Source organism: Rhinopithecus bieti, unplaced genomic scaffold (assembly GCF_001698545.2).
Source record: "Rhinopithecus bieti isolate Rb0 unplaced genomic scaffold, ASM169854v2 scaffold_11380, whole genome shotgun sequence".
Classification (NCBI taxonomy): domain Eukaryota; kingdom Metazoa; phylum Chordata; class Mammalia; order Primates; family Cercopithecidae; genus Rhinopithecus; species Rhinopithecus bieti.
In genome coordinates, this window is record NW_016807225.1 from 77,600 (window position 1) to 94,182 (window position 16,583).

At 39.3% G+C, this 16,583-nt stretch overlaps 1 protein-coding gene across 5 annotated transcripts in view; it reads left to right on the forward strand.

The window, feature by feature from the left end:
* DNAL1 (dynein axonemal light chain 1) overlaps positions 1–16,583 on the forward strand; it is a 53,356-nt gene that overhangs the window by 15,496 nt on the left and 21,277 nt on the right. For 2 of the 5 annotated variants that reach the window (XM_017880452.1, XM_017880453.1), the window contains 3 exons: positions 5,983–6,021; positions 10,016–10,125; positions 13,572–13,627. In XM_017880452.1, the coding sequence (XP_017735941.1) occupies positions 5,983–6,021; positions 10,016–10,125; positions 13,572–13,627 (205 nt within the window). Of the gene's footprint in view, positions 1–4,112; positions 4,154–5,982; positions 6,022–10,015; positions 10,126–13,571; positions 13,628–16,583 lie in introns of those variants that run through there. The other 3 variants (XM_017880456.1, XR_001887057.1, XM_017880455.1) reach the window with 3 other exon arrangements.

The following is a 16,583-nucleotide window of genomic DNA, read 5'->3' on the forward strand; positions in this document are numbered from 1 at the left end:
TCATTGGTTTCATGTTGAAAAGATCTTCTCTTGGGCAGGAGAAGAAGAATAAATAAATAAATATATAAAAATTATTATAAATAATAATTATTATTCATAGTGGTGATTAGAAGTGATCCTTGATGTGTTTGAGATTTTTTTTTTCTGTTTTTATTTTTTTGAGACGGAGTCTCACTCTGTTACCCAGGCTGGAGTGCAGTGGCGCAGTCTTGGCTCACTGCATCCTCCACCACCCGGGTTCAAGCAGTTCTCCTCCCCAGCCTCCTGGGTAGCTGGGATTACAGGCACCCGCCACCATGCCTGGCTAATTTTCATATTTTTAGTATAGACGGGGTCTCACCATGTTGACCAGGCTGGTCTCAAACTCTTGACCTCGTGATCCACCTGGCTCGGCCTCCCAAAGTGCTGGGATTACAGGCATGAGCCACTGCACCCAGCTGATGTGTTTGAGATTTTAAAGGGACTACATTTAATGTTACCTTCTCAGTTAGGCCCACTTTGACCATTTTATTTGAAACAAACATCCTCCACACACATTTACATACATTCTGATACCCTTTACCCACCTCCAATGTTTTCCTTTTCCTTAGTAATTGTTACCTTCTAATATACTATATAATTTTCTTATTATATGCAGTTCTCCCTTGGTATTCATGTGGGATTGGTTCCAGGAATCCCTAGATACTGAAATCTATGGATCTTCAAGTCCCTTACATATAATGGTGTAGTATTTGCATATAACCAACACACATCCTCCTGTACACTTTAAATCATCTCTAGATTACTTATAACTACCTAATACAATATAAATATTATTTAAATAGTCATTATACTGTATTTTTGTTTTGTTTTGTTCTGAGATAGGGTCTCACTCTGTAGCCCAGGTTGGAATATAGTAGCATAATCATGGCTCACTGCAACCTTGAACTCCTGGGCTCAAATAGTCCCCCTGCCTCAGCCTCCTGAGTACCTAGGACTATAGGTACATGCTACTATGCCTGGCTAATTTTTTTATTTTTATTTTTTGTAGAGATGGGATGTCACTATATTGTCCAGGCTGGTTTCAACTCTTGGCCTCAAATGATCCTCTGACCTCAGCTTCCCAAAATACTGGGATTACAGGCATGAGCCACTGCACCTGGCCATTGTTTTTACAATTTGTATTATTTTTTATTGTTGTTATTGTTGCTTTTTAGTGGACTTTTTTCACATGTTTTCTATCCATGGTGGGTTGAATCTGCAGATGTGGAAACTGAGGATATGGAGGGCCAACTGTATATATTTTTATCATCTGCTCCTTCTAATAGATGTAAGCTCCATGAAAGCAGGGATCTCTGTTTTGTTCATTGATATATCCTAAACACATAGAGGAATGCTTGGTAGATAATAGACAATTAATATTTGCTGAAATAAATGAATTTCTCCATTAAGTATGGTGTTTGTTGTGGAGTTTTGGTATATAGCTTTTATCAAGTAAGGAATTTCCCTTTTTATTTATTTTTTATTTTATTTTGGAGACGGGAATCTTGCTATGGTGTCCAGGCTGGTCTCAAACTCCTGACCTCAAGGAATCCTCCCACCTCAGCCTCCCAAAGTCCTGGGATTACAGGTTTGAGTCACTGTGGCTAGCCAGGCAATTTCCCTTTAATTTTTAGCTGAGAGCTTTTATTTTATTTTTTAAAGAGCTGAGGTCTTACTATATTGCCTAGACTGGCCTTCAATTATGGGGCTCCAGCAATCCTTCTGCCTCAGCCTCCTGAGTAGCTGGGACTACAGGCATGTGTCACCAAACCAGCTGCTAAGAGCTTTTAACATCAGATGTAGAACTTTATCAAGTACTTTTTCTACGCTTATTGAAATAAATGTGACTTTCCCCTCTAATCCATTAATTAGTTATATTTATAGATTCTTTTGTTGTGTTCCTTGTACTCTCAGGATAATTATTCTTGATCACGGTTCAATAAATACCATTGACTTTGACAACCTAATTTTCTATTTCTTTTCTTTTCGTAGAGATGGGGTTTGCTGTGTTGTCCAGGCTGGTCTCAAACTCCTGGCCTCAAGCGATCCTCCAGCCTTGGCTTTCCCTAGTGCTGGGACTGCAGGCATAAGCCACCATGCCCAGCCTGAAGATATAATATTGTATCTAGGATTTTCAAATCCATGTTGAAAAGTAAATTGGGCTCCTTATGTGGTTATGGCATCAAGGTTATACTAGCCTCTTAAAATAAGTTGGCAGCGTTCCCTCTTTTTCTGGTTTCTGAAACAACTTGTTACAGGGAATACCCTTGAAAGCTTAGTAGAACTCACTTGCAGAAGTGTCTAGGCTTGCTGTATTAGGGGAGGAGAATAAGGGTAAATCTATCATTTTAATATTTTAAATAGTGTTGGTCTATTCAAATTTTCTTGATTCTTATGACAGTTTTGACACTTTTATGTTTTTTATAGAAATGCATACCTTGTCTAGGTTTTAAATCTTATTGCCATATGTTTGCTTATGATATTTATTTTTTATTTTGGAGATGGAGTCTTGCTCTGTCGCTCAGGCTGGAATGCAATGGCGCAGTCTCGGCTCACTGCAACCTCCACCTCCTGGGTTTAAACACTTCTTCTGCCTCAGCCACCCAAGTAGCTGGGACTACAGGTGCACACCACCATGCCCAGCTAATTTTTGTATTTTTCATAGAGATGGGGTTTCCCAATGTTGGCCAGCCTGGTCTCAAACTCCTGACCTCAAGTGATCTACCCGCCGCAGCCTCCCAAAGTGCTGGGATTACAAGCATGAGCCACTGTGCCCAGCAATGATATTTTATTTTTAAAATCTCTGTGGTGTCTGTAGTTATTTCTCTGTATTCTGTCTCTTTTTCTGTATGTGTGTGTATGTGTGTGGTTTTTGTTTGTTTGTTTTTTGAGACAAGATCTCGCTTTGTCACCCAGGCTGGAGTGCAGTGGCACCATTTAGGTTCATGCAGCCCTGACCTCCCAGGCTCAAGTGATCCTCCCGGCTTAGCCCCTGCCCAGTTCCCCAGCCCCCTAGTAGCTGGAACTGCCGGTGCCTGCCACTATGCCTGACTAATATTTGTGTTTTTTTGTAGAGACAGGGTCTTGCTATGTTGTCCAGGTTATATATATTTTTTGAGACAGGGTCTTGCTCTGTTGCCCAGGATGGAGTGTAGTGGTGTGATCTCGGCTCACTGAAGCCTCCCTCCCTGAGTCAAGTGATCTTCCCACCTCAGCCTCCCGAGTAGCTGGCACCACAGTCATGCGCCACCTTGCCCAGTGCCACCACGCCCTAATTTTATTTTTTTATTTTATTTCATTTTTTAATTTTATTATTATTTATTTTATTTTTTTTGAGACAGAGTCTCGCTCTGTCGCCCAGGCTAATTTTTATTTTTTGTAGAGACAAAGTCTCACTGCCTTGCCCAGGCTGGTCTCGAACTCCTGGGCTCAAGCAGTCCTCCCACTTCAGCCTCCCAAAGTGCTGGGATTACAGGCATGAACCACCATGCCTGGTTCATTCTATATTTTCAATTTATATTGCCCTCTTTTTTGCTCAATCAGGCTTGCCAGGGATTTAAGAACCAACTTTTAGTTTTGTTAGCTATTTTATCCCCCCATTCTGTTTTCCATTGACTTTTTCCTTTGTATTTCCTTCTACCTTCATTGGGTTTGTAATGATGTACTTTGCCAAATGTGTGAACGCCTAGCTCATTTGTTTTCTATCTCTTATTTTCTGACAAGTGTATTTGAATCTGTAAGTTTCCTTCTTAGTGTTATATTCCCCAAATTTTGACTTTTTTTCTTTTATTATTTTATCATTTTCTTTTTAACCCAAGGGTTACTTATTAGTATGTCTTTACTTTCTAGACATAATGTATATATTTGTGAACAAAAATTCTCTCAAAAGGAAAAGGGAGGGAAGAGACCTTATTTCAATGAACAGTTTACATATGGCTACATGCAGCCTTAGGTGTAGAAGGAAGGTGTGTTCCAGAGAACAAAGGGAGAGCTTGAGTTTTATAGCCAAAGTTGCCACCTTCTCAATCAGGTCTGTTTATGCAAATGAAGGATTCAAACTCATTCAGTTCTGGTTCGTTGATACAGCTGGGCCTTGATTGGTTGAGGCAAGTGAACTGATTGGTTGATTCAGGTGAGTTCTGATTGGTTAGTTCATATGAACTCTGGAAGTCCCAAAGTTGAACAGAGGTGTGTTTTTTGGGGGAACTGGAATATGCGTATGACCTCTAGTAAGCAAATGGCTGCTTGACTCTAATTAATTTGATTTAATCTAATTAATTTTTTCCCAGACGGGCTTGCCCTGTTGCCCAGGCTGGAATGTGGTGGTGCGATCATACCTCACTGTAACCTTGAACTCTTGGGTTCAATTGATCATCCCACCTCAGCCTCCCAAGTAGCTAGGACTATAGGCATGCACCACGGTGCCAGACTAATTTTTTTTTTAAATTTTGTTTTGTAGAGGTGGAGTCTCTGTATGTTGCCCAGGTTGGTATTGAACTCCTGGCCTCAGGTGATCCTCCCACCTTGGCCTCCCAAAGTGCTGGGATTATAGGTGTGAGACACTGTGCCTAGCTTAGGCCCTGTTTTAAATTTAGGCCCAATTAACTACTCAGGATTCGTCTTGAAGCATTGATTCTTTCAGGTTCACATTTGTTCACATAGTTTAAAAACTTTCCTTTTGTTATTCTTTGGGGTTCTTTTTTAAAAAAAGAGCACCGGCAATAATTCATTAAGGATATCTTCCGTTGGGTACCTTTAGAGTTTTAAATATATTAAATTGAATCTAAGCTGCTATTAATTATAAGGTGCAACATTATTTTATGTTTTATTAAGAAAAAATGGTTTGAACTGAACTATGACAAATACTTTAAATATTTAAAATTTTTATTTTGTACTTATTGATAGAGTTCTTTTAAATGTATGTAGACATACAGATTTTTTATCCTATCCTTTATCCTCATCCTTTGCAAACATAAAAAGGAATATATGATAAGAAATAAAGTGGTTAATATTTTTCTAAAATTTCACCACTGCCACCTGCCNTGAACTATGACAAATACTTTAAATATTTAAAATTTTTATTTTGTACTTATTGATAGAGTTTTTTTAAATGTATGTAGACATACAGATTTTTTATCCTATCCTTTATCCTCATCCTTTGCAAACATAAAAGGAATATATGATAAGAAATAAAGTGGTTAATATTTTTCTAAAATTTCACCACTGCCACCTGCCCACAGCAATTGTAAATTGTTCCTGAGTATAAGATATATCCAAATTTCAATATTAAAATGTAAGAAAGATGTAGATCCTTAGAATCAGTGAAATAAGATGTATTTTAATATCAAGTATTGGAAGCTACATATTTTTTGTAAACCAAGTGGGAGTGAAGTGTATGGGTGTTACATAATGATTTCCTTATTTTTTTCTCAGAGATATTTAAATTATTCTGATTTCAGGAAATTAAAACATCTTCTTTGCATATAAAATCTTAAAGAAAGAAATCCTTTTAATGGTAGAAGCCAAGGCTAATAGTTATTGCTTGAAAAGTGTATCAACAAATAACACCAATAAAGACAACTTGGGGCCGGGCGCAGTGTCTCATGCCTGTAATCCCAGCACTTTGGGAGACCGAGGCGGGGGAGGGCGGGGAGGAGGGCAGATCATGAGGTCAGGAGCTCGAGACCAGTCTGGCCAACATGGTGAAACCCCATCTCTACTAAAAATACAAAAAATTAGTCAAGCTTGGTGGTGCGCACCTGTAGTCCCAGCTACTTGGGAGGCTGAGGCAGGAGAATTGCTTGAACCCAGGAGGCAGAGGTTGCGGTGAGCGGAGATCACACCATGGCACTCCAGCCTGGGCGACAGAGCAAGATTCTGTTTCAAAATACATACATACATACATACATACATACATACAAGCAACTTTTTTTCTTTTCTTTCTTTTTTTTTTTTTTAAAGGCAAAAGCAACAACAATCAAAGAAGCCTTAGCGAGATGGGTGAGTACATGAGTTTTTCCTCCTTTTAGAAACTGTACAAAGAAAAATGTTAGATAGTTATTCACATCTAGCTATTTAATGCAAAGGATCCTTTTGGTATTGGAACTATTCAGCTATCTTGACTATGGTGGTGGATGCATGAACCTACACAGATGATAAAATTGTGTAAAACTTAATATACACATACGGCCGGGCGTGGTGGCTCACGCTTGTAATTCCAGCACTTTGGGAGGCTGAGGTGAGCGGATCACGAGGTCAGGAGATCAAGACCATCCTGGCTAACACGGTGAAACCCCGTCTCTACTAAAAAAAAAAAAAAAATACAAAAAATTAGCCGAGCGCGGTGGCGGGCGCTTGTAGTCTTAGTTACTCCAGAGGCTGAGGCAGGAGAATGGCGTGAACCCAGGAGACAGAGCTTGCAGTGAGCCGAGATCGCACCACCACACTCCAGCCTGGGCAACAGAGCGAGACTCTGTCTCAAAGAAAAAAGAAAAAAAAAAACAACAAAAAACTTAATACACACATACAAACACACAGTCATACATGCACATGAGCACAAGCAAACTTGGGAAAATCAGAATAAAATCAGTGGATTGTATCAATAACAATACTATAGTTATATTATACTGTAGTCATAAAATGCTACGCTTGGGGGAACTGGACAAGCTTCAAATATTGTAATAAAAATTTCAATTAAAAAAATCTGACCACTGGAAGATTTAAATATGGAAAAGCCGATTTTACCTATTGCTATAAAATTGCTGGAATTTCTGTGTTAATACATTTTCTTTTTCAACTGTATCATCACTAAGCCACATATCATTTTCATATGCTGGAGTCATATGGGTTGTGAATTATCTAGGCTTTAGAAGGTGGTTTTAGCCTCGTGGAGGTTAGTATAGAGACAATCAATGTGGACAGTGTAAATCATGCATAGGCAACTGAAAAGAAAACACTGAATAAAAATACTCAAGTAGCAATACTAGAAAGGAAACTACATTGTAAAAAAACATGCATTATATATAAATTATATTTTCAGTATTATATAACATTCTATACGGTTTGAACAGTTAGAATTCAGCATTGTAGACATAATTTCCATAGAGTACAGAGATGGCTTCTGAATTTCTGTGCCCATAAACTTGTCTATGTTATCAGTAGTTTTTTTGCTTTGATTCTCGGCCTTTTGACTAAGATCTAGTGTAGTTTTTTTGCATAATAATGTACCTTTTGCTTTTGTAACTAGGCTTTGAATAAAAAGGCTTTCAGAAGTGTTGGTGTCTGGGGAAAATAGACAAAAGTCGATAAAATAATGAAATACTTGAATTCTTGTTTTAGTGCTTATAAATTTCTCATTTACTTTAAATGTATTTTATAATTTATTTCTGTTTGGTTAAATATTTAATGAAAAATCTTAAGAAAGAAAAGAATATGGAGTAGACTTAGTACCAGATTTCATTTTCCTTGAATTGGATTTTGAGACTTTATTTTGCTTACAATAACTAGTGTTTTTTTTTTTTTGTCTTGGCTGGTAGAGTCTATTTCTAGATTACATTATGGCCATACATTTTTTGCATTTTTTTTGTTTTTGAGACAGTGTCTCACTCTGTCACCCAGGCTGGAGTGCAGTGTCACAATCATAGCTCACTGCAGCTTCAGTGTCCTAGGCTCAAACACCTGAGTAGCTGGGAGTACAGGTGTGCATTACCACCCTTGGCTAATTTGTTGTTGTTGCTGTTGTTGTAGAGACAGAGTCTCATTATGTTGCCCAGGCTGGTCTTGAACTCCTGAGCCCAAGTGATCCTCTTGCCTCAGCCTCCCATGGTGCTGGGATTACAGGTGTGAGCCACTGTGCCTGGCCCATGCATTTTTGATTTGAAGATTATTCAAGGACATCAATCTCACTTTTTCATTGATTCACGCAACATTTATTAAGGATCTACTAGGTGTCAATTTCTCCTCTAACCTACAAATATATGACATAAAAATAAACACTGAGTGGATGTGTATTAGATCTTACAACTGATTGTATGTTTTCTATCATTATTATTAAATATATTTTATTTTTCTTTTAATTTAATTTTGTTAAAGATGAGGTCTCACTATATTGCCCAGGCTGGTCTCAAACTCCTGAGCTCAAGTGATCCTCCAAGCTCAACCTCCCAAAGTGCTAGGATTATAGGCATGAGCCATTGTGCCCAGCCTGTTTTCTATTATTGACATGTGGTGATTTAAGTTTTTGAAAGGAGTTTTGTGTGTCTTACACTGCAATGGGTTATAAAAAACATAGGAAAGCAAAGGAAATGGCTCCCGAGCTTCTAGTTTTGTTTGGTTAGTTAGTTTGTTTTTCTGGGGACAGAGTCTCTGTCCCCCGAGGCTGCAGTGCAGTGAGCTCAAGTGATCCTCCCACCTCAGCTTCCACCTCCCAATACTATAAAGTATTGGCACATCACCAAGATGTGGTGTGTGCCACCACATCTGGCTGATTTTTAAATTATTTGTAGAAATGAGGTCTTGCTGCGTTGTTCAGGCTGGTTTCCAACTCTTGGGCTCAAGCAGTCCTCCTTCTTTGGCCTCCCAAATTGCTGGTATTACAGGCATGAGCCACTGTGCCTGTTTGTCATTTTACTATTGTGTTGAGTTCCCTTGTCAGATGAATAGTTCGCAAATATTTTCTCCCATTCGATAGGTTTTCTCTTCACTCTGTTGATTGTTTCCTCTGCTGTGCAGAAGCTTTTATTTTATTTTATGTTTTGAGATGGAGTCTTGCTTTGTTGCCCAGGCTGGAGTGCAATGGCATCATCTCAGCTCACTGCAACCTCTGCCTCCCAGGTTAAAGCAATTCTCCTGCCTCAGCCTCCCAAGTAGCTGGGATTACAGGCGCCCGCCACCACGCCCGGCTACTTTTTTGTGTTTTTAGTAGAGATGGTGTTTCACCATGTCGGCCAGGCTGGTCTTAAACTCCTGACCTCAGGTGATCCACCCATCTTGTCCTCTCGAAGTGCTGGGGTTACAGGCATGCACCACCACGCCTGCCCGGAAGCTTTTTAGTTTTAGTTCCATTGTTTATTTTTGTTTTTGTTGCCTGTGCTTTTGAGGACTTAGCCATAAAATCATCTCCTATATCAATGTCCTGAAGTGTTTTCCCTGTATTTTCTTCTAGTGGCTTTATAGTTTTGAGTCTTACCTTTAAGTTTTTAATTCATCATGGTCGATTTTTGCATATGGTGAGAGAAAGGGGTCCAGTTTCATTCATCTGCATTTGGATATCCAGTTTCTCCAGCACCATTTATTGAAGAGGGTATCCTTTTCCCAATGTATGTTCTTGGTGCCTTTGTCAAAAATCAGTTGGCTGTAAATACATGGACTTATTTCTGGATTCTCCATTCCATTCTATTGGTCTGTGTATCTGCTTTTATACCAATACCGTGCTGTTTGGGTTGTGTTCACCTTATAATATATTTTGAAATCAGGTAGTCTGATAACATCCAATTTTGTTCTTTTTGCTCAGGATTGTTTTGGCTATTTGTGTTCTTTTTTGGTTCCATATAAATTTTAGGACTTTTTTCTATTTCTGTGAAAAATGACATTGGTATTTTGATAGGAATTACATTGAATCTGTAGCTTGCATTGGGAAGTATGGTCATTTTAATTATATTAATTCTTCTGATCCATGAATATGGGATATCTTTGCATTTGTTTGTGCCCTTTTCAAATTTTAAATACCACAAAAATAAAAGTTTTTTTAAAATTTTCTCCTCATTTTCTTTTGGTAGGGACCTAATAGTTATCTGATTCAGCCACATATAAATCTGATTATCAGGGTCAGTAGGTAAATGTTTTCAATAAGCTAATGGTAAAGAATTATTAAGCAGTTTGCTAAATTCTAGCAATTGTTTTGAAATAAACATGGAAAAGCCTTGGGAAATTCTGGCCTCTTTTGGTTCCACATTACAATCATGGGTTATTTCTTCCAAATGTATTTTTCTCATAGGAAGAGAAAACTGGCCAGAGGCCATCTGAAGCCAAAGAGATAAAACTTTATGCCCAGATTCCCCCTGTAGAGAAGATGGATGCATCCTTGTCCATGCTTGCTAATTGCGAGTAAGTTCTCTTTTCATCCTTCTAGAATTGCTGTTAGGTTTCCCTTTCTTTCCTTAAACACACAAAGTAAGAAAATATGTTTGTTTTCTGTGGTCTTCATTTTTTTTTTGTTTGCTTAGTGTAATTCTATCCTTTGGCAAGGCCCAAACATGAAAAAATGACTGGTTTACTCGGACTTTTAATAGAAACTATTGAAACAAGTACAGTACAATTTTTCTATTTATTTATTTATTTATTTATTTATTTATTTATTTATTTTTATTTTTCGAGAATGCGTGTCTGGCTTCTGTACCAGCGCTGGAGATGCAATGGCACGACTCAGCTCACTGCAACCTATGCTCCGGGTTTCAAGCAATTCTCCTGCCTCAGCTCCCAAGCTGAGACTACAGGCACGTGCCACCCATGCCCAGCAATTTTTTGTCATTTTTATAAGACAAGGTTTCACCATGTTACCAGGATGATCCTTGCATCCTCGCTGACCTCGTGATCTGGCATCGGACTCCAAGTGCTGAGATTACCCGCACTGAGCACTGCGCTGGCCGACACAGTACCATATTTTTAGTACAATTTTTCTAATGTGTTTGAAACTCATACATCTCCTAGTCCTTTGGGAGAAGCTAAATAACACAATAAAACTATATATTTTTTAAAATACGGAATGCGTCCATGAATGTGTCATGTCATCCTTGTGCAGGGACGATGCGGTAATCCTATTGTTCCATTTACGTGACCGTGTGCTGCTGAAGCGAGCACCCGACAATAAACTATAAACATCTACTAACTCTTCTCGTCTGTAAAGCAATTAATCCCACAAAGTCAGAATGTATTTTCTTCTACATGCCTAAAGAGATACCCCGTTAAAAAAAAGTTTAAAGTTATAAAAACACGTTGTAAAACATCTGGAAAATATAAGCAGCACAAAGAAAAGAATTAACACTCAACCAAAATCCAGCACTATGTGAGAACCAGTGGGCTAGCATTTTTGTAGAGCCTTCTAACCCTTAAAAAAAAAAAAAATTCTAAATTGGGATCAACTTATCCTTTTTTTGTTTTCTTTGAGGTTGAGCTTTTTTTTTTTTTTTTTTTTTTTTGAGACAGAGTCTCGCTCTGGTCGCCCAGGCTGGAGTGCAGTGGGCCGGACTCTCAGCTCACCTGCAACCCTCTGCCTCCCAGGTTTACGGCCATTCTCCTGCCTCGTCCTCGCCAAGTAGCGGCTACGGGAACTGACGGCCCCCGCCACCTCGCCGGCTAGTTTTTTTGTATTTTTTAGTAAGAGAGACGGGGGGTTCACCGTGTTAGCCCAGGATGGTGCTCCGATCTCCGTGACCCTCGTCGTGATCCACCCGTCTCGGCCTCCCAAAGTGCTGGGATTACAGACTTGAACCACTGCGCCTGGCCATTTTTTTGAGACATTCTTTGTCACCCAGGCTGCAGTGCAGTGATGTGATCTTGGCTCATTGGAACCTCTGCCTCCTGGGTTCAAGCAATTCTCCTGCCTCAGCCTCCCAAGTAGCTGGGACTACAGGTGCTCGCCACCACACCTGGCTAATTTTTTTTGTATTTTTAGTAGAGATGGGGTTTCACCATGTTAGCCGAGTTGGTCTCGAACTCCTGACCTCAAGTGATCCACCCACCTCAGCCTTCCAAAGTGCTGGGACTACAGGCATGAGCCACTGTGCCCGGACTACTTATTTTGTAATCCTATATCCTGTGACTTTAAATATCAAATCTATAGTAATTTATTTTAATTTATTTTCTCAATATATGTATTTTAGCAGCATTCTGTGGCTAATTTGAGGCAATTATACCATGTTGCCTTGTAACCATGTTTTTAGGCTACAAGTGTCTCCCATCAGGGCTATAGTATACCATAGAATCACTAGATTTTTTTCTGATTTCTTCACCCTGTGTTTGTCTAAGTGTGATCCCTTGATCATCTGCACTTTATGCAGGAGATCAGCCCCATCCCAAATTTATAGAAATAGAATATTTACTGATGAAACCTAGGAATCTGCATTTACAGTAAGCAACTCGGGTAATTCTAGGATGCATATTTGTGAACCCATGCATTAGACTAATATCCATCTGTGGGATCAAAGGGGAGAGCAAACATATTTAGCTTTTGTACACAGCTTGTTCTTTGTGATGAGAACACAGTGTGTCACGTAAAAATCCACCACCACATGCTTTTTTGGCATCAGGCATGATTTCAAAGTGGTCAAATATTTTTTTATCATAAAGCCATCTCAAAGGCAAACAAATTTGAGGTTTTGTACCTCATACTAAAGTACCTTGTATATCACCTCGAGTCAACCTGTTCATATTTTGCTGACAATTTCTTTGTGCTGGCTGCCTTAACAAGAATTAAAGAATTGTTTCCCAACCGTATTCCTAGATTTAAAGGCACTCTATTAATCACTGGGAGTTCTCAGGAGTGGGGGGTGACTAGAAAATATACAGATTTGGCCAGTCGTTTACATGCCTTGCACACTCATAATCCCAGCTACTTGGGTGGCTGAGGCATGAAAATCACTTGAACCCAGGAGGCAGAGGTTGCAGTGAACTGAGATCATGCCACTGCACTCCAGCCTGGGCCACAGAGCAAGACTCTGTCTCAAAAAAAAAAAAAAAGTATTGTTCTACTAGATGGTTTTTAAACTATGTATCATAGACATCTTCCCAAGTCGGTATCTATAGCCCAATCTTCTTTGTTTTAGTGGCAGCTTAATATTTCACTGTCTGTTCCTCAGTTAACAGGTGTTTATAGATTTTTTCAATTTGTCTGCTATTCCAGCAATACATATAATCTAGTTCATATATCTTTTGGCATTTATATTAATATTTCAGTAGGATGTATTTCTATAAGTGAAAAACGGAGTCAAGAAATGTATGCATTAAAAAATTTGATAATACCAGGGCCAGGTGCGGTGACTCATACTTCTAATCCCAGCACTTTTGGGAGGCCAAAGCAAGTGGATCACTTGAGGTCAGGAGTTCAAGACCATCTTGGCCAACATGGTGAAACCCTATCTCCACTAAAAATACAAAAATTAGCCAGGCATGGTAGCAGGCACCTGTAATCCCAGCTACTTGGGTGGCTGAGGCAGGAGAATTGCTTGAACCAGGGAGGTGGAAGTTGCAGTGAGCTGAAATGGTGCTACTGCACTCCAGCTTAGGTGACAGAGTGAGACTGTGTCTTAAGAAGAAAAAAAAATTGTTAATACCAAATTGCCCTCAAGAAGATTTTTTCAAATTTTCAGTAAGTGTTTATTAACTTGTGTAATCAGAGAAAACAATGATTTTAAATGAAGTAATAAATGCTATGATTGAGTGGGGAAGTATTACTTAAATGCTATCTTTCATGGGCACTATTGTTAAGGAATAATTTCTGATTTACCATTTAAGTTTTTCGCATTAATTTAAATTTTTTCTTTGTTCTTTTAAAGGAAGCTTTCACTGTCTACAAACTGCATTGAAAAAATTGCCAACCTGAATGGCTTAAGTAAGTGATTCACAGTAACAGATAGTTCATGGATTTCCTAGTTCTTTTAATAAACATTCCAGAGACAATATGTAATTCCAGAAGCTGGCACCTGTTTTAGCCATACTTGTTGTCAGATAATAGAATACATAAACTATGTCTTAAGTTTGATTATCCAAAGAAAAGTAGAGATAGCATGAGCTCTGAACATTTTAAAGACATTTAAAAGCTTTTATAGAGTTAGAATTGAGATGTCTTAAATATAATATCAGATTTTTAATTATATATTTCTTTGTTCAGATTTGTCTTTTCTGTATTTCCAACTTATGTTTAATTTTTAATTCATCATCCCCGTTTTTCCCGTGCTCCTTATCCTTGTTAATGACATTGCCTCCCTCCCGGTTGCCAAGGCCTCTGACTCTGTGTTAGTTTCCTATGGCTGCTGTAATTTGATGGCTTAAAATGATGGATATGTATTGTCTTATGGTTCTAGAGACCAGAAGTCTGAAATCAGTTTCATCTGGTGAAAATCAAGCCATGCTCCCTCTGGAGGCCGGAGGAGAATCTTTTTCTAGCCTCTTCCAGCTTCTGGTGACTGCTGCATTCCTTGGCTTGTGACTCATTACTCCAGTCTCTGCCTGTAGTCACATTGGCTTCTCCTTCTGTGTCAAATCTCTGTCTGCCTCCCTCTTATGAGGATACATGTGATTGCATTAGGGCACACCCTGATCTTGAGGATAATCTCCCCATCTCTCAAGATCCTTAATCATATCTGCAAAGTACTTTTTTTTGCCATATAAGGTAACTTTCACAGGTTCCAGGGATTAGAATGTAGGTATCTTTGGGGAGCCGTTGTGTAGCCTACCACAGTCTTCTCTTGAAGCCCTATATGCAAGTTCATCATTAAATCCTGTTAACTCTACTCTTTGAAGGAGCACTCAAAGTATTGCTTTTCCATTTCCAGGAGTTACAACTTTAATTTAGACCCTCATCATCTTCCCCTTAGGTCATGTTCTTCAAACATTTTGACTACTTTCCATTGTAAGAAATACATCTGAATTTATTATACATTCATATGAATATGCATATCAAATATGTATATACACATATAAACTTGAGTAAAGTTTGCAAGACAGCATTTACCTTTATATAGATAGCATAGATGCCAGTAATTTTTTTTTTTTTTGAGCTGGCGTCTCACTCTGTTGCCCAGGCTGGATTTCAGTGGTACAATCTCAGCTCACTACAACCTCCGCCTCCTGGGTTCAAGCAGTTCTCCTGCCTCAGTCTCCCGAGTAGCTGGGATTACAGGTGCCCACTGCCACGCCTGGCTAATTTTTGTATTTTTAGTAGAGACAGGGTTTCACCGTGTTGGCCAGGCTGGTCTCGAACTTCTGACCTAAAGTGATCCACCCGCCTCAGTCTCCCAAAGTGCTAGGATTATAGGCGTGAGCCACCATGCCTGGCCACTTCCATTATGTGTTTTTAAAATTTTCTTTCTTTCTTTTTTTTTTTTTTGAGACAGAGTCTTGCTCTGTCGCCCAGGCTGGAGTGCAGTGGCGCGATCTCAGCTCACTGCAAGCTCCACCTCCCGGGTTCACACCATTCTCCTGCCTCAACCTCCCGAGTAGCTAGGACCGCAAGCACCTGCCACCATGCCCAACTAATATTTTTTGTAATTTTAGTTTCGTGTTAGCCAGGATGGTCTCGATCTCCTGACTGACCTCTTGATCCGCCCACCTCGGCCTCCCAAAGTGCTGGGATTACAGACGTGAGCCACCACGCCTGGCTTTTTTTTTTTTTTAATGTTGATCACAACGCACTAAATTGATTTCACAACCTATTAATTTAGGCTCACGACCCATAATTTGAAAAACACTATAACTTTTGTGATAGTGAAACACGTCAGGGTCACTGGTCTCATTATCTAAGGTGTTATCCTAGTTCGTTGTCTCATGACTCAGAAAATTAAGGAATGTGGATGCAAAGTTTGAGGTTGCAGTGAAAGTTTAATGAGTGAAAAAAGAAAGCTCTCTGCAGTGGAGAGGGAACCGCAAGTGAGTTGCTGTTTTTACAGTTGAATTCAAAAACTTTTATAAGAAACTCCTCTCACCTCTGTAGCTGTTTGAGTAACTTCTCTTATCTGAAAAGCTGTCTGCACATCTCCCCCTTATCTATGTAGTTGTGGGTATATCTCCAGGCAAGCATCAAAGCACTGCTTCTCTTCTTTGTATAATTGTGGGTTTATTTTAGGTAAGTCCCTTTCCTCCCTGTACAAGTTCCCAGGGAGCCTACTGTGTACATATCTGGAAAGGGGAAGAAACTTTCTTGGGAGTCCGCCATTTACACAAAGAACAATTTGTGCTGGACCCTACATACTTATCCGTGCAGGTGCTGCCTGAGTTTTCCCCAGGCTGTTGTATTTTTGCCTGTAGCTATGATTTTTCAGGCAGGCTGCTTTTCCAAGGACTGGCCTTAACTGTTTACTTAACTGATTTCTCCTTTTCTTCTCCCTCAATAGCCTCCTAATTGATCTCCTTTTCTCCTGTATTTCTGCCCTTCAGGTGACCTTCCTCACTGATAACAGAATTTTCTTTCTAAAAATATTATTTGAATATCATTATATCAGAGACCTTTTAATGGTACCTCTTTGCCTAGTAAAGACCAAATGCTTTGATGTTGCATTCAAAGTCATCTAAAAGCTTTTACTATCCAATTCACACCCAAATATACTATTTTAAAAATGACTTTGTAGCATTTATTAATGCAGTACTTTTCACTGAGAACAGCTTCTTCCTGTAACAGGAAAATCCTATAAGAAATTAAGATTAAGAATGCAGCCAGGGCCGGGCGCGGTGGCTCAAGCCTGTAATCCCAGCACTTTGGGAGGCCGAGACGGGCGGATCACGAGGTCAGGAGATCGAGACCATCCTGGCTAACACGGTGAAACCCCGTCTCTACTAAAAAATACAAAAAA